The 24,100-nt window shown below is 42.2% G+C and overlaps 2 protein-coding genes across 2 annotated transcripts; both read right to left on the bottom strand.

Moving 5' to 3' along the window:
* Nucleotides 1-4,795: 4,795 nt before the first annotated feature.
* Nucleotides 4,796-6,253, bottom strand: LOC311102800 (voltage-gated potassium channel regulatory subunit KCNF1-like; the record flags this gene model as incomplete). The annotated part of the gene is made up of 1 exon (XM_084144216.1): nucleotides 4,796-6,253. The coding sequence occupies one exon, from the start codon at nucleotides 6,251-6,253 to the stop codon at nucleotides 4,796-4,798; it is 1,458 nt and encodes a 485-aa protein (XP_084000342.1).
* Nucleotides 6,254-10,711: 4,458 nt separating this feature from the next.
* Nucleotides 10,712-23,470, bottom strand: LOC311102651 (V-type proton ATPase subunit C 1-A-like; the record flags this gene model as incomplete). Its single annotated transcript, XM_084144014.1, has 10 exons — nucleotides 23,048-23,470; nucleotides 16,456-16,523; nucleotides 15,670-15,755; nucleotides 13,533-13,627; nucleotides 12,865-12,881; nucleotides 12,529-12,588; nucleotides 12,349-12,436; nucleotides 12,145-12,242; nucleotides 11,924-12,062; nucleotides 10,712-10,810 (listed from the first exon to the last, which is right to left on the bottom strand). The coding sequence occupies exons 3-10, from the start codon at nucleotides 15,749-15,751 to the stop codon at nucleotides 10,712-10,714; spliced, it is 678 nt and encodes a 225-aa protein (XP_084000140.1). The 5' UTR covers nucleotides 15,752-15,755; nucleotides 16,456-16,523; nucleotides 23,048-23,470.
* Between the last annotated feature and the right edge of the window lie 630 nt (nucleotides 23,471-24,100).

The raw sequence follows: 24,100 nt of genomic DNA, 5'->3' as shown, positions 1-24,100 counted from the left end.
AAAACATCCCCACAGCATGATGCTGCCACCACCATGTTTCACCATAGGGATGGTGCCAGGTTTCCTCCAAATGTGACGCTTAGCATTCAGGCCAAAGAGTTCAATCTTGGTTTCATCAGACCAGAGAATCTGGTTTCTGATGGTCAGTGTCCTTTAGGTACCTTTTGGCAAACTCCATGCGAGCTGTCGTGCCTTTTAATGAGTAGTAGATCCGTCTGGCCTGATTGGTGGAGTGCTGCAGAGATGGTTGTCCTTCTGGAAGGGTCTCCCATCTCCACAGAGGAACTGTGGAGCTCTTGGTCACCTCTTGGTGGTTCCAAACTTCTTCCATTTAAGAATGATGGAGGCCACTGTGTTCTTGGGGAACTTCATTGCTGCAGACATTTTTTGGTACCCTTCCCCAGATCTGTGCCTCAACACAATCCTGTCTCGGAGCTCTTCTGACAATTCCTTCGACCTCTTTGCTTGGTTTTTGCTCTGACATGCACTGTCAACTGTGGGGCCTTATATAGACAGGTGTGTGCCTTTCCAAATCATGTACAATCAATTGAATTTACCACAGGTGGACTCCAATTAAGTGGTAGAAACATCTCAAGGATGATCAATGGAAACAGGATGCACCTGAGCTCAATTTCGAGTCTCATAGCAAAGGGTATGAATACTTATGTAAATAAGTTATTTCTGTATTTTTTATTTTATAAATTAGCTAAATGTTCTACAAATCTGTTTTCACTTTGTCATTATGGGGTATTGTGTGTAGATTGATGAGAATTTTTATTTAATTAATCATTTTTAGAATAAGGCTGTAACGTAACAAAATGTGGAAAAAGTCAAGGGGTCTGAATACTTTCCGAATGCACTATCACCTCAATCAATCACCCCAATTACCTCGTACCCCTGTATACTTACTTGGTACCGGTCCTCCTTCTATATAGCCTGTATGTAGCCTCTTTATTGTTATTTTATTGTGTTATTTTATTGTGTTATTTTATTGTGTTATTTTATTGTGTTACTATTTTCTTTTTATCTATTTGTTAATTTTCTTACTTTTTAACTGCATTGTTGGGAAAGGGCTCGTAACTAAGTAATTTCATGGTACAGTCTACACTTGTTGTATTCGGCGCATGTGACAAAGAAAATGTGATTTGATTTGAATTAATAACTTCACCATGCTCAAAGGGATTTTTTTTTTTACTAATCTAGCAATAGGTGTCCTTCTTTGCGAGGCATTGGACAACCTCCCTGGTCTTTGTGGTTGAATCTGTGTTTGAAATTCACTGCTCGACTGAGGGACCTTACAGATAATTGTATGTGTGGGGTACAGAAATGAGGTAGTCACTCAAAACTCATGTTAGGCATTATTATTGCACACAGAGTGAGTCCATGCACCTTATTGTGTGGCTTGTTAAGCACATTTTTACTCCTGACTTATTTAGGCTTGCAATAACAAAGGGGTTCAATACTTATTGACCCAAGATATTTCAGCTTTAAATGTTTTATGAATTTGTAAAAATTTCGAAAAACATAATTCCACTTTGACATTATGAGGTATTGTGTTTAGGCCAGTGACACAACATCTCAATGTAGTCAATTTTTTATTCAGGCTGTACACAACAAAATGTGGAAAAAGTCAAGGGGCAAAATTTGGAAAAAGTCAAGGGGTGTGAATACTTTCTGAAGGCACAGTACAGCCATTTTTGTTTACGGAAATGGGAACAGGGGTTAGCAAAGTATGTTGTGACAGGGAATGTGTAGAGGCATTTATTAGTGAGCTTAAATCAGAGTCAGACAGACACCAACAGACGCACTGAGGAGGAGGCGGTAGTATATGGAGCTTGCATGACAGAAAATCAGAGAGAACAGTTATATAAACATCAATGTCATGATTTAGTGATTAGAAGTTGGGTATTTGAGACTATAGTGATTGTTATTTTTGGCCTATAAGACAAAATGTATCGTTTTATTCACATATCAATTCAGTGGCGCTTAGATGTCGTTGTGTCCTTGGTAAATACACTGAACAGAAATATAAATGCAACATGTAAAGTGGTGGTCCCATGTTTCATGAGCTGAAATAAAAGATCCCAGAAATGTTCCATATGCACAAAAAGCTTACTTCTCAGATTTTGTGCACAAATGTGTTAGTGAGCATTTCTCCATTGCCAAGATAATCCATCCACCTGACAAGTGTGGCATATCAAGAAGCTGATTAAACAGCATGATCATTACATAGGTGCACCTTGTGCTGGGGACAATAAAAGGCCACTCTAAAATGTGCAGTTTTGCCACACAACACAATGCCACAGATGTCTTAAGTTTTAAGGGAGTGTGCAATTGGCATGCTGACTGCAGGAATGTCTACCAGAGCTGTTGCCAGACAATTGAATGTTCATTTCTAATGGTAATAAGCCACCTCCAACTTAGTTTTAGAGAATTTGGCAGTACAGTAATCCCTCGTTTATCGCGGGGGTTACGTTCCGAAAATGACCCGCGATAAGTGAAATCCGCGAAATAGAAAACTTTTTTTTTTTTACAATTAGCAACTATTACATGTATACAAATACAGTGACTCACGTGTAGGCCGTTTCGTCGACATTATGGGTTTAGAAGATGTTCGAAATTACAAGATAATTTGGCCAACTTAATGTAAATTTGCCAAGCTGTTTTATGTACGTACACATAACTGCACGAGACGACAAAATGATAGCACAATTCGTAGCATGTTTTGATACAAGAAGCGGGAGTGAGTTTTTAGCGAATCAGAATGCAGAGCACAATGCACCAAAAAAAAAAAAAAAATGCATTATGAAAATCCGCGAAATAGCGAATCCGCGATAAGTGAACCGCGAAGTGGCGAGGGATCACTGTACTTCCAACCGGCCTCACAACCGCATACCACGTGTATGGCGTCAGGTGGGCGATCGACGTATACAACAGCGTGTTCCAGTTCCCGCCAATATCCAGGAACTTCGCACAGCCATTGAAGAGGAATGGGACAACATTCCACAGGCCACAATCAACAGCCTGATCAACTCTGTGCAAAGGAGATATGTCACGCGTCATGAGGCAAATGGTGGTCCCACCAGATACTGACTGGTTTTCTTTTCCACGCCCCTACCTTTTTTGGGGGTATCTCTGACCAACAGATGCATATCTGTATTCCCAGTCATGTGAAATCCATAGATTAGGGCCTAATGAATGTATTTCAATTGACTGATTTCCTTATATGAACTGTAATTCAATAAAATATTTGAAATTGTTGCACGTTGCGTTTATATTTATGTTCACTATATATTTCATTAGCCTCGCAACCCGCCTGATCTTGCGAGCTTATATGAATGTTAATCAGTCTGGTAATTACGAGGCTAATATTTTATGTACCTCAGATAAAAAACGAAATTCCATTCTTTCCCCTGCAGGTCCAGAAGACAAGCCAATGCATAACATTTTTAAGTTGCATTGAGGATTAAAATGACCCATTAGGCTATCTGTGCGTAAAAGGTATGTGCACCGGTATAATAATTACAGGCATCCCCCTGTACAAAAATCAAAGAAATAGAAACAACACATTACGCTCAAGTGTGAGCACTGTATTTCATAATGACTTTCCTCAGCGGAATGGGAATGGGGTGGTTAAGCTCCACATTAGTATGCCTATGTCTCCAGATTTGGATACTCATAAGGCCCATTTCAATGTTTCACATTCAAACGCTTTATTCGTTGCTAATTGAATAAATACAATTACAATTCTCCTCGAAAAACTAAATTCAGAGGACAAACGTCCTCCATTCTTGTTGTTTTGCTGTAGACTGACTAGACCCACATATACATGGTAAAATCGCAAGAGTTAATTCAACTCCTATGGAGTGAAATGTAACACTATTTTGGGGTTTATATGGTCCCACCCCCATTTTGTGATAAAACTACTCTGGTCATGGTGTTGATATTTGGGGATTTAAAACAGCACTAAATGGAGTAAATGTCCAACTCTCAGAGAGTTGCTTAAATGTAACACCAATTGCCCTTTTACTATTTTCAGTGTCGTTTTGAATTAACAATCAACTCCAGCAGAGTACATTTCTCTTTCGGTTTACTTCCTTTGCATTATAAGGGTGTAAAAACGTATTTGAATATTTCTTAGTGTTTCACATTATGGTGGTTTGTAATGTGATATGCATTCTCAATTGGAATCCAACTTGCATGAAGATATCCAGCACTTTTACATCACCCACAATTTGCTTGTAGAATACCTGTCATAGTAGGGAAGAAAATACAATACATGGAGACTACCTACTACACCGTGTAAACTGGAATAACTATCTCACTAACGGTTACTATAAATCCAACCACTTACCAGTTGGATTAGTTCAGATACATGTATGTTTCTTATCTTTGTGTAGCATAAGATCAAAAACAACCAATGTGCATGCAAAAACACAGATATTGAAACAAACTATTTTAAAAATCAACCTTTAACAGAGCAAGCTGGGAAATATGCCAATGAGGCCCCTCTCACATCCGTAGATAACTCCATATATTTAACTCCCTGTCTCTGGTTACTCTTAAGGGAGTTAAAAGTACTCTGTCCCAATCAACTCCAGTTATCAACACTAACTCCAGGGAGCATATCACTCTCTTGAGGATTAAGATAACTCCCAGTAGAGTCAATTTAATCCGAATTCTTTTTACACTGTGATTTCAACTATCCTTGATTTACTGTGTAGAGGCGAAGAAACTACAGGAGGAAATTGAATTGAAACACATCACTATACAATAGGCCTATGTCTATGCCAAGTTAAAATGATTCTGTTTCCGAGCAATACTTTTTCGATTTCAAAGTCCTGGTCGATTCCTCAATAAGTGGTATACAATTATCACTACGCGAGGTGCGCATAGAGCTCTCCAACGCACCCAATGCGCCAGACTTGCGAGTGGCCTTCACCAGTGAGTCCTCGCTAGACTGCAACTCCATGAGCTCCATCTCGTGCTTGGCCGCGGTCTCGAGCAATCTCTGCTTGTTGTAAAAAATAACGAAGTTGTTGATAATAGGGTGAATGGGCAACGCGATGGCTATCACCCCACACAGGAAGCTGATGGCTGCGTTGCACTTGCCGAGCGTGGTTTTGGGGTAAATGTCTCCATAGCCTACGGTCGTCATGGTGATAATAGCCCACCAGAAGGACTGTGGGATGCTACTGAAGAGGGTCTCCGGGTGGCTTTGCTCCAGGGTGTAGCCCAGTGCTGAGAACACGAATATCCCTATGCCCATGTACATAAGGAGCAGCCCCAGCTCTTTGAAACTCCTCTTCAGCGCATAGGTGAGAGTCTGTAGCCCGGAGGAGTGGCGCGCCAGTTTGAAGATGCGGGCGATACGCATGATGCGAAGCGCCTGGACCGCTTGCTGGACCTTGGCCAGATCCATCATGGCCGTACCTAGGTAAGTAAGGGTCAGCACCACGTAAAAGGGAATGATAGCCATGAAGTCTATTATGTTCATAAAGGATAGGGAAAAGTGCAGTTTATTTGGGGAGGACATAAAACGCAGCAGATATTCTACGGTGAACCAGCCTATGCAGGCTGTCTCGATGGCCTCCAGCGTTGGGTGTTCCACAAGGTCCCCCTCTTCGTCCTCCATTTGGACTTCTGGAATGGTCCCCACGCACATCACCAAGGATGACACAAGGACGAAGAGGAAAGATGCGATGGCGATAACGCGCGCAGGCAATGAGGACTCCGGTTTCTCCATGAGTTTCCAAAGGAACTTTTGGCACCGCGCTGAGCGGTTAACAGAAGGGACCCCATCTAGATCATCCAAGATAAGCTTCACTTTGTTGGCAATCTCAGCCAGCTCTTCCTCTTTTTCAGTCAGGTCACTTTTACAGCACTCGTCCAAATAGCTTTGGTCAATTTTCCAGAATTCCATCTCTTTAATGAAACAAATGGGACAGATACCTCGTTTGATGTGAATCTCACCGAAGTAATACACGTCAATTATACATCTGAAAGCGTCAGGATCCCGGTCAAAATAAAACTCCCTTTTACCCGGGTCGTAGTCATCACAAAGTGAGTAGATAATGTCGTAATTCAGAGTTGAGCAGTTGATAAGTTCTGCAAGTCGACTCTCCGGGTAGCGGTTAAGCACATCCCCGTATAAAACTAGCCTCACCCCGCCAATGTTCACGGCTATCTCGGCTTCATCCCTCGTGTCCAAGCTGTTGCAGTTCTTATATCGGGGTTTGGGTATAGTCCACATCTTTCCTGCTGTCGTATGCTATTTTCGGCGTCGAAAATGTCGAAATGCAATAAACAGACTTATGTTTCATGTGCATGAACAGTTTAAAGTGCAGGTAGCCAATAAAGTAGACTAATTTTAAAAAGGAGGAAAGCCATTGCGCAAAACCCCGCTCTGCGCTCTCCCAAGTCCAAAGCGGCAATTAAGTAATCTCTCTCTCTCTCTCTCTCTCTCTCTCTCTCTCTCTCTCTCTCTCACACACACACACACTCACACTCACACTCACACTCACACTCACACACACACTGCTGCTGCGGCTCTGAGCTCTGTGGGCGGATATTCTCTGTGGGCGGATATCACTCTGCTTGAAGTTTTGAATTTACCAAACCGGCTTGGGCAATTAACACAATTATTGCATATGGTTGAAGTGAGGTGATATGATGTGAGTGCAGTGGCGACCCGTCATTCAAACCTGTTAAGGTTTTTTTGTGTGCCTGTTTTGCATGCTATTTTGGCATTAATAGGTGTCACATTTCAGTTTACAAACAATGTAAAAAATAAATAATAATTGAGTTACTAAAGCCGCATAGAAACATGGTCTCTTTTTTGCTTTCTTGAGTAAGGCAGCTCCAAAATGCAGGTGTTTCAGCCTAGCTCAGTGCTTTCTGTGGTGGTGTGGCAGCCAGTGTAAAATACGGAGTGTAGGGGTTGATCGTTTTCTCTAGTTGCGCTGTGATTGGCTCAGTGTTCTGTCACTCATGGGGACACTATGTCACCGCAAAATCTACAGGGAGAGCTCGAAAATTCAAGCCATAGAGTTACATTAGAAGTGTCCATCCAAGAAGGCTCAAGGTCATTGGCCACAGATAAAATCATTTCAAATCACGTTATATCTACCATAGCTTTGTTTGGACTGATCATGTCAATATCATACTTTCAACATCTTAGCTAGCAAGCTAGAAGTCATCATCATGATTCAAGTCGACAATCTACTGGCAAATCATTTTCAATCCTTGTCATATGAAGAGAAATTATGAAGAGAAATTATAGATAAAACGTATCGGTGCTCATCGGCCATTGGACATAAACATTACACAACAAGTTGGAAAACGCAAATTCAACAATGAGTGGTTTGGAAGGAATAGGTGGCTAACTGCAAGCATTGCAAAGCAATCACTGGCCTGCTATTCAGTGGGGTGGGGGTGTGGTCCAAGTCTGGGTTTAAGGGTCTATTTTCCAAGCTTAAAATGATAAACATTCAACTTTGGCCATGCTGTCAATCCAGCATGACTTCTGCCGCGTTCAAAATAACTGGAAACTCGGAACTGGGAAATCTCAGACTTCAGTGAGTTCAAGACAACTGGGAACTCAGAAAAAAATTAGCTCCGACTGGGAAAATAGGTTTTCAACAGCAATCCAACTCAGAATTCCAAGTCAGGAACTTGGGCCTCTTTTTAGAGCTCCGACATGAAGATCACTGACGTCATGATTCAACCTTGTTTTTTTCAGAGTTCCCAGTTGTCTTGAAAGCACCATAAATCCAGATAATGCCAGACTTTGATGACAAAGTTTGATGACAAAATGTCCCCACAAAGGACCGCCGCGCCACCTTCCTGTTCAAGTGAGCACAGCACAACAAGGTGAGTCAAAAAAATTATTGTATGCTGCTGCATAAATTATGTAATATGCCAGGGAGATATGTATACTGTAGCTAAGAAAGTAATACTAAGTGTATGTTGTGTAGTAAGCTGTTAGTAGCCAATGTGACTCACCCTAATAATTTGGTCCCTTTTCCCCTCATAACTTAGCCTACTGTTCTGACTTGGTGGTGCACATATAGCACATAGCCTGTTTTAGAGAAATGTCATTATTGTATATTTTAAGAGCATTCATTGTCTGCTTATATGCCCCCTTTATTTATCTTACAGTTCTGACTTGGTGTACAGAGAATACTGTAAGAACGGCCCATGTTCTGAATTCTGTCATTTCAAAAGTGCTGAACAAATAGTTATATTGACTACGTCCATCCTAGCTTGCTCATTTATGTCTTAATTGAAATTACGGATTGCCTCTTATCTGCTGGTCGTCCCCTTATGCCATCTCAATTGTCAATAGAAACCAAATTTGTTAAAGCAAGTCAGCCATATCAGCTATGTTTTTATAAAAGTCAGTAAATGAGGCTGAATGAACTGTTTTGCTGCCAGACAAGGCTCCGCTGATAGCCAGGTGTAGCAGTGGTAAGGTGTTGGGACTGCTGTTGGGACTCTGCTGTTGAGACAGCTTTATGTAGGCCCTAACAGTTTGTGGGCACTGTTTGTCACCGTTATAGTGCAATTAATGTATTGTTTTGTGTTGTGTTGTGTAGTGGCTTTGCTGGCATGCATAAAAATGTTTTGGGGGGTTTGCCCTACCAATATTTACATGCTAAAATCGCTACTGTGTGAGTGGGAATTGATGCAGAACTTGTTGGTGAGCGTATGGCACACTACAATACATATCTGTCTTGACAACACATAGAAGAAAAAAGACATCTGGGAAATTAATACGAAGTTATTGTCAGGGGTAATGTCAAAGCGTTACCATTAAATGACATCAATATCTGCTGTTGCCCTTTTGATAACTTTGGACAGCCGCGCAATTACGCACGTCTCCAGAAAATGGAGATATGACACTCTCTGCTGACAACAAATACAATTGCACAATTCGAGATGCTCGGACATACTGTAAGATTCCAGTCCAGAGGGTCAGATTAAATGTATGGTGATAGGTTCAGGACCTGAGCACGAGATATCTCCTCTTTCCACAACTGACAAAGGGCATTTTCCTATATAGCTACAATGATCACGTGTTCACTGGTGTCCAAATACACCCCCCCCCCCCCACACACACACACACACACACACACACACGCACACACGCACGCACATACACACACACACACACACACACACACACACACACACACACACACACACACACACACACACACACACACACACACACACACACACACACACACACACACACGTGTGCTACACTTCAGGTAACTGCCCAAATAAAGGAAACACCAACATAAAGTGTCTAAATAGGGCATTGGGCCACCATGAGCCAGAACAGTTTCAATGCACCTTGGCATAGATTCTACAAGTGTCTGGCACTCTATTGGAGGGATGTGACAACATTCTTCCACGAATGGTGTGTTGGTGATGGCAATGCTCCAGAATCTCCCATAAGTTTTCAATTGGGTCGAGATCTGGTGACTGAGACGGCCATGGCATCATGCTCATCAAACCATTCAGTGACCATTTGTGCCCTGTGGATGGGGGCATTGTTATCCTATGGGGGCATAGCCATGGTAGCCAAAATAATGGCAAAGAATTATGGCCTGCCCAGCATTTTTATTTATGACCCTAAGCATGATGGGATTTTAGCTGCTTAATTAACTGGAACCACAGCTGTGTGCAAGCACCAGCTTTCAATATACTCTGTGTCCCTCATTTAAGCCTACTCATGTTTCCATTATTTTGTTAGTTACCTGTACATGTTCAGCATGAACAATTATAGATGACACAAGGACATCACAGCTACCATACAAAAACTTTTATTGCAGTCACAAAGGGTAGAAATGTGACATTACTGTGATAGTTTCTGTGAGGGAAAAAGATCAGTATCACAACATCACTGATCCACAGTCATGTATCAGCAATAAGTAATAATCACATCCTTAATTGATATACACACAAGATAATTGGTGTCATGAGGATTTAGCTTCATACCAATCCTCTCAGATCGAGTCCAGAAGTTGGTGGATTTCGGATTGGACGCAAGAAATAGAACTGTTGCTGTTGACTTGGTAGCTTAGTCCACACTTTTAGGGTGAACATGGATGTATTTTCTGTTGTATATCATTGGTCCCGACCTTCAATATATTGTGTATACATTCATATGGTCACATAATACCATGTAGGCCAAGTGGGGCCAAATCAAGGATCAGCAATACATAGATTTTCTTTGGTCTGTAGATCATGTCTAGAAATGCATTCTCAACATCTGAAAAAGGTTGCTTGCTTGTAGTCATTGAAGATCATCAAAGCTGAAGAAGTGTATCTGAAATTTTAATTCCTGGCTACCTTGATATTATTCATATCTATGTCTTTAAAAAATCTTTGCTAGAATCAACCACTTATTTAATGGGTTTTGGTATTTTTACAGGCTTTATTCTAGTCCACGGGGAGTTCAGGATGCGTTGACAACCCAAACCCAAACCAATCCCTCCTTCCTAACCCTAGAGCCTTTTGACTTCCCTTCATCCAACTGAAAGGACTAGATATGTATTAGCAATATGATAATCTCTCAATCCTAACCCTCTGGTGGCAGGGTAGAGGCTCACCATATTGTTAATACTTATTTAGGCTTTGAAGTCAACAGGGACCTAGGGAAATTGTTAATTTGGGATTGGGGCCCACTCCTCATTGGCTACTAGCTAGGATCCAGAAGCGTGACACTGATCTGGACACAGATGTAGGAGTAGTAGTCCTGCGGAGACACAGCGCTCAATCCTGGCACGTCAAGGGCCACCTGGCAGACAGAGGGAGACAGAGAGCAGAATATCTCAACAGTTACCCGCAGTGATTGGAGGGACAATCCACTTCATTGATAAAAATTATAAACGCAACATGTAAAGTGTTGGTCCCATGTTTCATGAGCTGAAATAAAAGACCCCCGAAATTTTCCACATGCACCTTGTGCTGGGGATAATAAAAGGTTGAGTTTTCTCACACAACACAATGCCACAGATGTCTCAAGTTTTGAGGAAGCGTGCAATTAGCATGCTGACTGCAGGAATGTCCACCAGAGCTTTTGCCAGAGAATTGAATGTTAATTTCTCTACCAAAAGCCGCCTCCAACGTTGTTTTAGAGAATTTGGCAGTACGTCCAACCGGCCTCACAACCGCAGACCACGTGTAACCACGCCAGCCCAGAGTGCCCCATGGTGGCAGTGGGGTTATGGTATGGGCAGGCATAAGTTACGGACAACAAACACAATTGCATTTTATCGATGGCAATTTGAATGCACAGAGATACCGTGACGAGATCCTGAGGCCCATTGTCGTGCCATTCATCCGCCGCCATCACCTCATGTTTCTGCATGATAATGCACGGCCCCATGTCGCAAGGATCTGTACACAATTCCTGGAAGCTGAAAATGTCCCAGTTCTTCCATGGCCTTCATACCTACTAGACATGTCACCCATTGAGCATGTTTGGGATGCTCTGGATAGACGTGTACGACACCGTGTTCCAGTTCCTGCCAATATCCAGCAACTTCACACAGCCATTGAAGAGGAGTGGGAGAACATTCCACAGGCCACAATCAACAGCCCGATCAACTCTATGCAAAGGAGGAGATGTCACACCAGATACTGACTGGTTTTCTCATCCACACCCCTACCTTTTTTGTTAAGGTATCTGTGACCAACAGATGCATATCTTTATTCCCAGTCGTGTGAAATCCATAAATTAGGGCCTAATTAATGTATTTCAATTGACTGATTTCCTTATATGAACTGTAACTCAGTAAAATCATTGAAATTGTTGCTTGTTGCGTTTATATTTTTGTTCAGTGTATATATCTATGGGAGAGACAATCCCATAAAACACCTAAAGTTGAACAAAGGAAATTACTCTCACTTCAGGCTTGCTGGAGATCATGGCAGAAGCTGTAGGGTCCAAGTGTCCAAACAGAGAACTCAGCTGCTCCCTCAATTTCTTTGTACGCTTCTTATCTGGCTGCAGCAGCAATGCCTGAAAACTCACCGGCAGCCCATACCTGACCAAGTACAGACTAACTAGTAACTGTATGGTTATCATATGACATCAATTGAATTTGACAATAAATGTATTTGACTGACCTGAGAACAGATTCCACAAACACCTCCAGGACTTTCAGGTGGATCCAGGCCACAAACACTTCACTGAAGTTCACCTTGAGCCAACGCACAAAGGTTCCCTTCGGAGAAGACACACACATACGTATACACACAAACTCATACTCTACATATGCATCCACAAGTTACTTATAATCCACCTACATACACTCAAAATGCTTCACTTACATACTGCTCCTTCTTGTCCACAAGAAGACGGCTCATCTCCCGCTTCTGAAGCTCCACCTGATCGAAGCAAAATTCTCGTATCGTGAACCTGTTGCCATGACCACATTAGATCAAATTAGTTATTTACTTCTTGTTGTTCAGAAAAGTATCAAGTGATGTCCTAAGTTGCTGCTGAATTACCTGTCCTTCTTGAAAAGGGTAACAGTGAAAATGGCTTCCTCGCCCTCCTCATAGACCTTCCTGTAGACACACATCGCTAAGTTATGTCAACATCACAACAACATTGCATCAGGTAAGAGATTTGGGCACATATTGAGTTTTACTTTGATAAAACCCACTTTATATAGTCATCACACTACATACCAAATTTATTGTAACAACATCTTATTTTGTTTATTATTAAACCAGATGGTATGATGTGATCATACAATTAGAAATTATAGGATCTCTATGGATTTGATTGCCTTTTTAATAAAAAGGCCATTGTACACCACTGCATGATCCTTACATTAAGACTTGAGGTCAGTGTCTGTCTGGCTCACAAATGAAAGGGATTAACAGACACAATTAGAGCCAATGAGAGCAGTACTGGCAATAGAGTTGAGCTGTGGTCAGACTCACTCTTCTTTTCTGCTGGTAACATTATACCTGCGGTTAGTCTGACCTTCAGACACAGAGAGAGAGAGAGACTCTGTGCTACTTGTTTGCCCAGCTCTGCCTGAACTCAAACACATGTACCAGATGGGGTATCTTGCCTTACATTGCTTCTAACCTGAATGTACTAGAAAAAATAGATCTATTATCAGGAATATATTTTGAGTACATTTACATTTTTACATTTTAGTCATTTAGCAGACGCTCTTATCCAGAGCGACTTACAGTTAGTGAATACATTTTTTATTTTATTTTTTTATACTGGCCCCCTGTGGGAAACGAACCCACAACCCTGGCGTTGCAAACGCCATGCTCTATCAACTGAGCTACATGGCTGTAGTACTAGTACCACAGCCAGTTCACGCACGAATGCACGCTCACACACACACACACACACACACACACACACACACACACACACACACACACACACACACACACACACACACACACACACACACAGTCATTTGAATGTAAGAATGAATTAATACATAATGTATACAGTATGTATAAAACAAGTAGAGGGATACCTTGGCTATGATGTCTGCCAGGCTCTTAAAAGGCAGTGCAGTGGAGTACTTGGCTCTGTCCCACTGGAACTTTGTCACATAACTGACCAGATCCACTGTTGAGATGCACAGACAACATGTCACAGGCAATCAATTTCACAGTGACACAAAACAAAAGGGCTCCATACAAAACAGAGCTCAGCAAACAGGGACATGCTGAGACACACACACACAGAATCACAGATGGACGTATACACACACACAAAGACAAACACAGATGTATACACAACACAACTACACTGAACAAAAATATAAACACAACAAGTAAAATGTTGGCCCCATGTTTCATGAGCTGAAATAAAAGATCCCCATAAGTTTCCATATGCACAAAAAGCTTATTTCTCTAAAATGTTGGGCACAAATTTGTTTACATCCCTGTTAGTGAGCATTTCTCCTTTGCCAAGATAATCCATCCATCTGACAGGTGTGGCATATCAAGAAGCTGATTAAACAGCATGATCATTACACAGGTGCACCTTGTGCTGGGGACAATAAAAGGCCACTCTAAAATGTGTAGTTTTGTCACACAACACAATGCCACAGATGTCTCCAGTTTTGAGGGATCGTGCAATTGGCATGCTGACTCCAGGAATGTCCACCAGAGCTGTTGCCAGAGAATTTAATGTTCATTTCTCGACCAAAAGCCGCCTCCAACGTCATTTTAGAAGATCTGGCAGTACGTCCAACTGACCTCACAACCGCAGACCACGTGTATGGCGCTCTATGGGCGAACGGTTTTCTGATGTCAACGTTGTGAATTGAGAGCCCCATGGTGGTGGTGGGGTTATGGTATGGGCAGGCATAAGCTATGGACAACGAACACAATTGCATTTTATTGATGGCAATTTGAATGCACAGAAATACCGTTACGAGATCCTGAGGCCCATTGTGAGGCTCATTTCTTTTAAGGTATCTGTGACCAAAAGATGCATATCTGTATTCCCTGTCATGTGGAATCCATACATTAGGGCCGAATGAATTTATTTCAATTGACTGATTTCTTCATAAGAACTGTAACTCTTTGAAATTGTTGCATGTTGCGTTTATATTTTTGTTCAGTATACATGTGCATGAGAGTAAAGACTAAATTAAGAAAACTATCCAAAACACACCAATCAAACCAACCAAACTCTGCATCAGCATTACAATCCTACAATCCTGCAAGCAAAGCAGATAAAATCCCAAACACAAGCCAAAATACCCAGCAAGGTCTTGAAGTAGGCTTTCGAGGGTGACTGGGAGACTTTATGATGAGTCTTGGGGTCTGATGAGGGGAGACGTGGTGGGGAGATGAGGGCAGAACGATGAGCATACTACTACTAGTCTCTTAGCTGTAGAACGTCAGCTGTCAGAACTTTCTTAGATCAGAAACCTTTAGGTAATGGTCATGGTAATAACTAATGGTAATAACTGCATAATAACTAGTAGCACCAACATAGAAGCAAACAAAGGGAACAAAAAAAAACATAACAACTAATTCTACAGAGTACAAAAAAGTACCAAGAGACAATGTTGTATTAACAATGACCTAGTGAGGTGGAAACATAGTTTGCTACTGTAACAAACATGGGTGTGTTCATTTGCAAATTGCTCCTTATTGCAAACACAACATAAATGTACCCAGATCTGAAGTGAACAAGCAGGTTGGAGCAGGGTGGTGTGTGTGTGTACATTTTTTAAATGTTAGTCATTTAGCAGACGCTCTTATCCAGAGCGACTTATTTATTAGGGTTAAGTGCCTTGCTCAAGGGCACATCGACAGATTTTTCACCTAGTCGGCTCGGTGGATTGACCCAGCAACCTTTTGGTTACTGGCCTAATGCTCTTAACCACTAGGCTACCTGCCGGCTACATGTGTGTGTGCATGTGTGTGTGTATGTGCGTGTGCGTGTGTGTGTGTAAAAGTGTATGTGTGTGTGCGTGCGTGCACGAGCACGTGTGTATGTGTAGTGTGTATGCGCATGTACGTGCACACGCACTTCTGTGCTGTTTGATCAGCGTCTTGCTACAGGTGCTTACTATACTATACTGTTTGACTCCGGTCCCCCAGGCCCTCATGCCCTATACCCAGGGTAGGGTAACTGTCACTGGGACTCACCGCCGTTAGCCAGGGCATTCTCCACCACTTTATCACTGGCCTGCTCCATCACCTCCGCCATGCACTGAGCTGTCCTCTGCATTACTCTGGAGAACATGGAGGTGACAAGCCACTTATCATGACAGGAAATAAACATCACCAGAGCCTTATGACTTAACAAATTGTTATATTTGTATATCACAAGGAAGATGAAGAGCTCTACAAACAAAACTTTATACAAGTACCAATTTCCCAAGAGCACTTTATAGGTAGGGGATGTGCTTAGCACTTGTAATAAGAGACTACAGTTTCCTAAAAGTAAACTCAGACTTCCGGGGCTCATAAGAGCAAAGCCCTTCCCAATATCCTTATAATCAGTACCAATGCATGACTTGGACTGAAATAGGTTCCGGTTCTCATTTTGGGTGCCGGTACTGTTTGTATTTAGGTGCAGGAGCTCTACAATACTTTTGAGCAAATATTCTATAAGAGGAACAGGAGCTCAAGCAGCAGAAAAGTTGAGGTGCCGGTACACAGCTTCGGTGAGCTCCTGCCGAAGTCAAGCACTGATCAGTACACTAAACTATTAAGGAACTTCTAACTAACAACTTCAGCCTGCCCAGCTCATATTCAAGCCAATGGAAAAGCAGGAAACAAAATGTCAGCATCATCCAAGCATAAATTAATAATGAAAGAAGAACTTAAAGAGGTATACAGTTAGTAGAGTAAATTACTACTAGCCTATAACATAGTGAGGAAGCACACAGGCACAAAACACACCAACATGACCCTGAAAGTGTCTTGTACCTCTCAGCTTGAGTGTCCAGTTTGGAGAGGTCATCTGACACACCCAGGAGGATGTCCAATGTTCCAACCTAGGAGATTAGAAGTGGAAATGTTACAATCATAATACTTGAAGTGTAAACGTATAACAGGTGACTGGCAGGCTGCAATTACATTGTAACATCTCACTTAGCCTCAAAACAAGGAGCAGGTTTCAGTTAGCTTTTTTCCCCAATTGAAACTTAGGACAGGCTAGTAGACCTTATCGATCAAGTTGAGTGAAAGAGGTCAAATGGAAAACATTCTGAAAGACTCCAAACCATCACTTGAAGAGTGAAATATGAGCCCACCACTTCACCAGGGAAGGCAACTGAACACCTTTGTCCTGTAAATATACAATACTCTGAATCTGACCAGTGCTGACCTGAACAGTTATCACAGATGTATTGCGTAGTATAGTGACTGTGAGGTGGAAATACTTGTCCAACTTGTCCAACTGTGGTCTCATTCAACTTTAATTTCTAGTGGATGGCAGTGTTGTCATTCATTACCATAGAGCTGCTGTGTTGTCAGATGTGAATTGCTACTGTACAAAGAAATGCGGAAGTTATGTCATGCTTGGAAGGTCGATGAAGGCGGTACGCTCCAAGTCAAGTGGCCTTGTTCATCTATTTGAGCCTCTTGGTAGCTATGCGGCACAAATCCTAACCTTCAATTCTGGGATGGAAAACTTGAAGCTGGAGGCAAGTTTGGTTTTGGCTACAGAATGCTTGAGTTTCTCCAGAGACTGTGAGCTGGTCCTGTCCAGAGGAACAGATATCAACCAGAAGTCTGTCATGACTTGTGCACCCTGGTGCCACCTCTCTCTGCCTTACATGTGGGGTCCCCTAATCTCCAAAAACCTAGAAAATAAAACAGTAATTTATTATGTGGACCCCACTCCATATAATATAGGCTATATAGGACAATGCAGCTTTATAACACACCATAGAATAGTGCAATTTATTAAATAATTTTGAACATGTAGCTACTGCACATGGTTTTGTCATCATGGCCATTAATAAAATAATGAGGAACCATACATTTTAGCCTAACAGGCCAGCTCAAGTGGATTTTCCGTGGAACATTCTTTAATTCTGCCACTTAGCCCCTACTTCAGTCTCTGTTTTCTTCCCTATATTGTTATCATTGAGTCCATCGCCATAATGATAGTTTGACAAAAGCTAATAATTGACATGTCAATAGGTGTTCTACATCAAAAAATAAACACATTTGACAGCTAAGGCTACTGTAAAAATACAAATCCGTTTACCGTTAGTTTTGAGCGCCCATCCCCTATTCCAAGCTACGCTCACAGCGTTCAGACGTTGGTGGCTTGGGGAGAGGGAATTTTACAGCTTCCCGCGCCGAACCTCTGGGCGAAGACAGGACAGCCATTCGCTAAGATGAGCATTGTTACATCACTGAGAACGAATAGGTAAATGCGCAAACATTTACATAAGGCCAGTGACTCATTGCTCATTCAGAGGCATCCTCTCAAGTTTCCCATATCCATGCAATGACTTCATTTAACAACCTGGTCTCAGAGCATTTCGTATTGTTCTGTATGCATGGGTGTGTATTCATGTCTGCCAAGGGAATCCAGGCTTCCCCCCAAAAATGACACAAAAAAAAGAAAAAAGCATACAAAATTATTTATCTTTCATCTCTCTGTGTTTCATAAATGTCCTTCAATTCGCAAGAGGCTGAATGTATCTCACAGCGCCCCTCTGTCTTAGTATGTGTAGCATATCTATCTGATGCTATCTGGTCAGAAAGAGTATGACATTGTTGCCTCCCTTAATAAAACATTTATAAAATAATAGACAATCAGCGTTGAGCTAAACTGAGTGAGCTCAGCTGTGAATGGTCCTGGCGCACCAAAACAAAGTGTAAAGGGAAGCCAGTTTGGATTTGGCTTCAGACCAATCACATCACAAGCTAAACGTCATTATTGACAGAAAAAAACTTGAATTGTTGCATCTCGTGTTGTTGTCCTCCGGTGGCTAGCTAGCTAAAATCGTCCCTATCCTAAATTAGCCATCGATGGAGATAGGGATTTGGACTTGTGGTTTACTTAATTCTCTGTACATTATACCCCTGGCCTGAGAGGATGGAAGTTCAACATGTAGCTAGATGTAGCTAAAATGCTAATGTTATCTAGCTGGCATATGAAAGGAAGTTAGGCTAGCGAGCAAGTATTTTAACCAGGTAATCTAAGACAACAAAAGCTAAAAGCGTGTACTGTATGACAGAGTCATAGACTGTTTAGGCAACATGAAGAGGAGGATGGCGTTTCTAAGTAGGGTGAGTCAACATGTTTTTTCTACTTGCACACACACACCACACACACACAGTCTTGTACAACTAACAATTCAGTCCCATTCGAAATCCTATTTTCCCTAACCCTAAATCTAACCCGTACCCGTACCCTTACCCTAACCCTAACCCTAACCGTAACCCCAAAAACCTAACCCTAGCTCCTAACCCTAAAACTAACCCTAGCTCCTAACCCTAACCCTAAACCTAATTCTAACCCTAACACTAATTCTAACCTTAACCCTAAACCCCCTAGAAATAGCATTTGACCTTGTAGGGACCAACAAAATGTCCCCATTTGGTCAAGTTTTTGTTTGTTTACTATTCTCGTGGGGACTTCTGGTCCCCACAAGTATAGTTAAACATGTCCACACACACACACACACACACAGAGAGAAATCAGTGCCATGGACAGCCACATCATATTTAGCTTACGTTGATTGGACTAAATCGTTTTTGGTATCTTTTAGTTGTCACTGTATTAGACTAAGCATAGGTGATTAGATGATGTTGAAATGTTGAAGTTGAAATGGTGCTGAAATAGTGGGTCAGCTCCTGTTTTCTTTGCGACTTGCGGTAACTCTCCGTTGTTCTAAATCAGTAGTAGTCTGAAAATGTCGGAAACGTTACCTAGCTTGACCATGCTTTAGGTCATGTAACTGTTTGTTACATGCAATATGTGTCACGCCTGCTCCCGCTCCCCCTCCCTGGCACTCAAGGGCACCAGGCTACCCATCATTACGCACACGTCACCATCATTACGCGCATCAGCGTTTCATTGGACTCACCAGGAATTCATCACTGTTTAATTACCTCCTCTATATCTGTCTGTTCCTTAGTTTGATCCCCGTGTTGCATTGATGTTGTTTTGTTTCTCTCGTCCAGACGCTGTTCTTGCTTTGTTTCATGTCTATTTATTATTAAATCATCACCCTGTACTTGCTTCCTGTCTCCCAGTGTCTGTCGTTACAATATGTTTTGTGGACTTCACCGGACAGATGTTGCTCTCCGGTTTTATAATGAAACAAATGTGTGGTTGAATTTATTCTGCTACTGTGTCTTTTTATTGTCTCGGCCTTAGGCCTATATACAGTATGTTACGAATTACAATCAGTATTACAGTGGCTTGCGAAAGTATTCACCCCCCTTGGCATTCTTCCTATTTTGTTGCCTTACAACCTGGAATTAAAATTGATTATTATTTTTTTTTTGGGGGGGGGGGGGAATACATGCCTAACACTTTGAAGATGCAAAATATGTTTTCTTGTGAAATAAACAAGAAATAAGAAGAAAAAAAACAGAAAACTTGAGCGTGCATTACTATGAGGTTTCCCTCAAGAATTTCCCTGTATTTAGCGCCATCCATCATTCCTTCAATTCTGAAAATCCACCTTTCCAGAAATAAGTCTCTCACTGTTGCTGCTTGCTACAGACCCCCCTCAGCCCCGAGCTGTGCCCTGGACACCATATGTGAACTGATTGCCCCCCATCTATCCTCAGAGTTCGTACTGCTTGGTGACCTAAACTGGGATATGCTTAACACCCCGGCCAACCTACAATCTAAACTAGATGCCCTCAATCTCACACAAATGATCAACGAACCTACCAGGTACAACCCTAAATCTGTAAACATGGGCACCCTCATAGATATCATCCTGACAAATTTACCCTCTAAATACACCTCCGCTGTCTTCAACCAGGATCTCAGCGATCACTGCCTTATTGCCTGCGTCCGTAATGGGTCCGCGATCAAACGACCACCCCTCATCACTGTCAAACGCTCCCTAAAACACTTTAGCGAGCAGGCCTTTCTAATTGACCTGGCCCGGGTATCCTGGATGGATATTGACCTCATTCCGTCAGTAGAGGATGCCTGGTTGTTCTTTAAAAGTGCTTTCCTCTCAATCTTAAATAAGCATGCCCCATTCAAAAAATTCAGAACTAAGAACAGATATAGCCCCTGGTTCTCCTCAGACTTGACTGCCCTTGACCAGCACAAAAACATCCTGTGGCGTACTGCATTAGCATCGAACAGCCCCCGCGATATGCAACTTTTTAGGGAAGTCAGGAACCAATATACACAATCAGTTAGGAAAGCAAAGGCTAGCTTTTTCAAACAGAAATGTGCATCCTGTAGCACTAACTCCAAAAAGTTTTGGGACACTGTAAAGTCCATGGAAAATAAGAGCACCTCCTCCCAACTGCCCACTGCACTGAGGCTAGGAAACACTGTCACCACCGATAAATCTACAATAATCGAGAATTTCAACAAGCATTTTGCTACGGCTGGCCATGCTTTCCACCTGGCTACCACTACCCCGGCCACCAGCTCTGCACCCTCCGCTGCAACTTGCTCATGCCCCCCCCCCCCTGCTTCTCCTTCATACAAATTCAGACAGCTGATGTTCTGAAAGAGCTAAAAAATCTGGACCCCTACAAATCAGCTGGGCTAGATAATCTGGACCCTTCTTTCTAAAATTAGCCGCCGAAATTGTCGCAACCCCTATTACTAGCCTGTTCAACCTCTCTTTCGTAATGTCTGAGATCCCCAGAGATTGGAAAGCTGCCGCGGTCATCCCCCTCTTCAAAGGGGGTGACACTCTAGATCCTAACTGTTATAGACCTATATTCATCCTGCCCTGCCTTTCTAAAGTTTTTGAAAGCCAAGTTAACAAACAGATCACCGACCATTTCGAATCCCACCGTACCTTCTCCGCTATGCAATCCGGTTTCCGAACTGGTCATGGGTGCACCTCAGCCACGCTCAAGGTCCTAAACGATATTATAAACGCGATCGATAAAAGACAGTACTGCGCAGCCGTCTTCATCGACCTGGCCATGGCTTTCGACTCTGTCAACCACCGCATTCTTATTGGCAGACTAAATAGCCTTGGTTTCTCTAATGACTGCCTCGCCTGGTTCACCAACTACTTCTCAGATAGAGTTCAATGTCTCAAATCGGAGGGCCTGTTGTCTGGACCTCTGGCCGTCTCTATGGGCGTGCCACAGGGTTCAATTCTCGGGCCGACTCTATTCTCTGTGTATATCAATGATGTCGCTCTTGCTGCTGGTGATGCTCGGATCCACCTCTATGCGGACGACACCATTTTGTATACATCTGGCCCTTCATTGGTCACTATGTTAACAAACCTCCAAACGAGCTTCAATGCCATACAACACTCCTTCCGTAGCCTCCAACTGCTCTTAAACAATAGTACAACTAAATGCATGCTCTTCAACCGAATGCTGCTTGCACCTGCCCACCCGACTAGAATCACTACTCTCGGCGGGTCTGACCTAGAGTATGTGGGCAACTACAAATACCTAGGTGTCTGGTTAGACTGTAAACTCTCCTTCCAGACTCACATTAAGCATCTCCAATCAAAAGTTAGATCTAGAATCGTCTTACTATTTCTCAACAAAGCCTCCTTCACTCATGCTGCCAAACATGCCCTCGTAAAACTGACTATCCTACCGATCCTTGACTTCGGCGATGTCATTTACAAAATAGCCTCCAACACCCTACTCAGCAAATTGGATGTAGTCTATCACAGTGCCATCCGTTTTGTCACCAAAGCCCCATATACTACCCACCATTGTGACCTGTACGCTCTTGTTGGCTGGCCCTCACTACATATTCGTCGCTAAACCCACTGGCTCCAGGTCATCTATAAATCACTGCTAGGCAAATCCCCGTCTTATCTTAGCTCACTGGTCACCATAGCAACACCCACCCTTAGTCTGCGCTCCAGCAGGTATATCTCACTGGTCATCCCCAATGCCAACACCTCCTTTGGCCGCCATTCCTTCCAGTTCTCTGCTGCCAATGACTGGAACGAACTGCAAAAATCTCGGAAGCTGGAGACTCTTATCTCCCTCACTAACTTTAAGCGTCAGTTGTCAGAGCAGCTTACCGATCACTGCACCTGTACACAGCCTTTCTGAAATTAGCCCACCCAACTACCTCATCCCCATATTGTTATTTATTTTGCTAATTTGCACCCCAGTATCTCTATTTGCACATCATCTTTTGCACATCTATCTTTCCAGTATTATACGAAATTGTAACTATTTTGCAATATGGCCTATTTATTGCCTTACCTCCATAACTTACTACATTCGCACACACTGTATATATATTTTCTGTTGTATTTTTGACTTTATGTTTTGTTTACCCCATATGTAACTCTGTGTTGTTGTTTTTATCGCACTGCTTTGCTTTATCTTGGCCAGGTCGCAGTTGTAAATGAGAACATACCTGGTTAAATAAAGGTTAAAAAAATAAAAATAAAATAAAAAATATTTCTTCATGTTTCTTTGATATCAGTATCGGTGTTCAACTTTCGTTATATTTCCCTCCAGCTGTTGTCTTTTGTGTGCTTGTCCGAATACAACCGCATCAAAGGGTTGTTCTCGTATGTCTCACCAGTTTGCATAGAGGCTCCTCAAAACTGGACAGAGACATAGACATCATTGCGCGCAGCAAATAAAAAATAAAAAAAGCGCAATAAAGGAAGCTTGCAAGTAGTAGAAGCGAAGTAGCAGAAAGTCCATCTCTTCCGTGTTTATACCATTTACATTTTACATTTACATTTTAGTAATTTAGCAGGCGCTCTTATCCAGAGCGAACTACAGTAGTGAGTGCCTACATTACTACCACAATGGATACTGGAAAATATGTGATTTAGATACAGGGGTGGGACTTCCCTTGCAATACTCACTCAATACTGCCCCTCAGTCTTCGCAAGGAATGATACGTCGGGTCTCAATTTCCAGGTAGAAAAAAACTGTGTTGAATGACGGACTGTCTTACAAGGAGCCGCCCCTTTTGTGATGAAAAACGACATTGCAGCACTGCGCTACGCTCCGTTGGCCCTATTTGCGTATTCTGTGTAGACCACTTTAGGGTTAAGGGTTAAGTTTAGGAGTTAGGTTAAAGGGTTAAGGTTAGGGTTAGGGTTAGCAAAAAGGGCTAAGGTTAGGGTTAGGGTTAGCTAACATGCTAAGTAGTTGCAAAGTAGCTAAAAAGTAGTTGAAAAGTTGCTAATTAGCTAAAATGATAAATTAGCAATCTTTGGGTTGCTAGACATTCATGTTATACACCCACCTATCCACCATACTTTCGTTTTTGCCTTAAGTAACCATCTGTCTTATGTAACCATACCAAACATAACATATCATACAAATTTAAGTGTCTCGGATTTACATTTACTATGTTATGTCTAGTCTATGAGACCAGGATGCTTTTAGTGAATGCGTGAGTGACCATTACAGTACAGTATGGTACAGTGGAGTTTAATTATTTCGCCGG

Source organism: Coregonus lavaretus, assembly GCF_964263955.1.
Source record: "Coregonus lavaretus genome assembly, chromosome: 27".
Classification (NCBI taxonomy): Eukaryota; Metazoa; Chordata; class Actinopteri; order Salmoniformes; family Salmonidae; genus Coregonus; species Coregonus lavaretus.
This window is presented reverse-complemented; position numbering and strand designations above follow the sequence as displayed.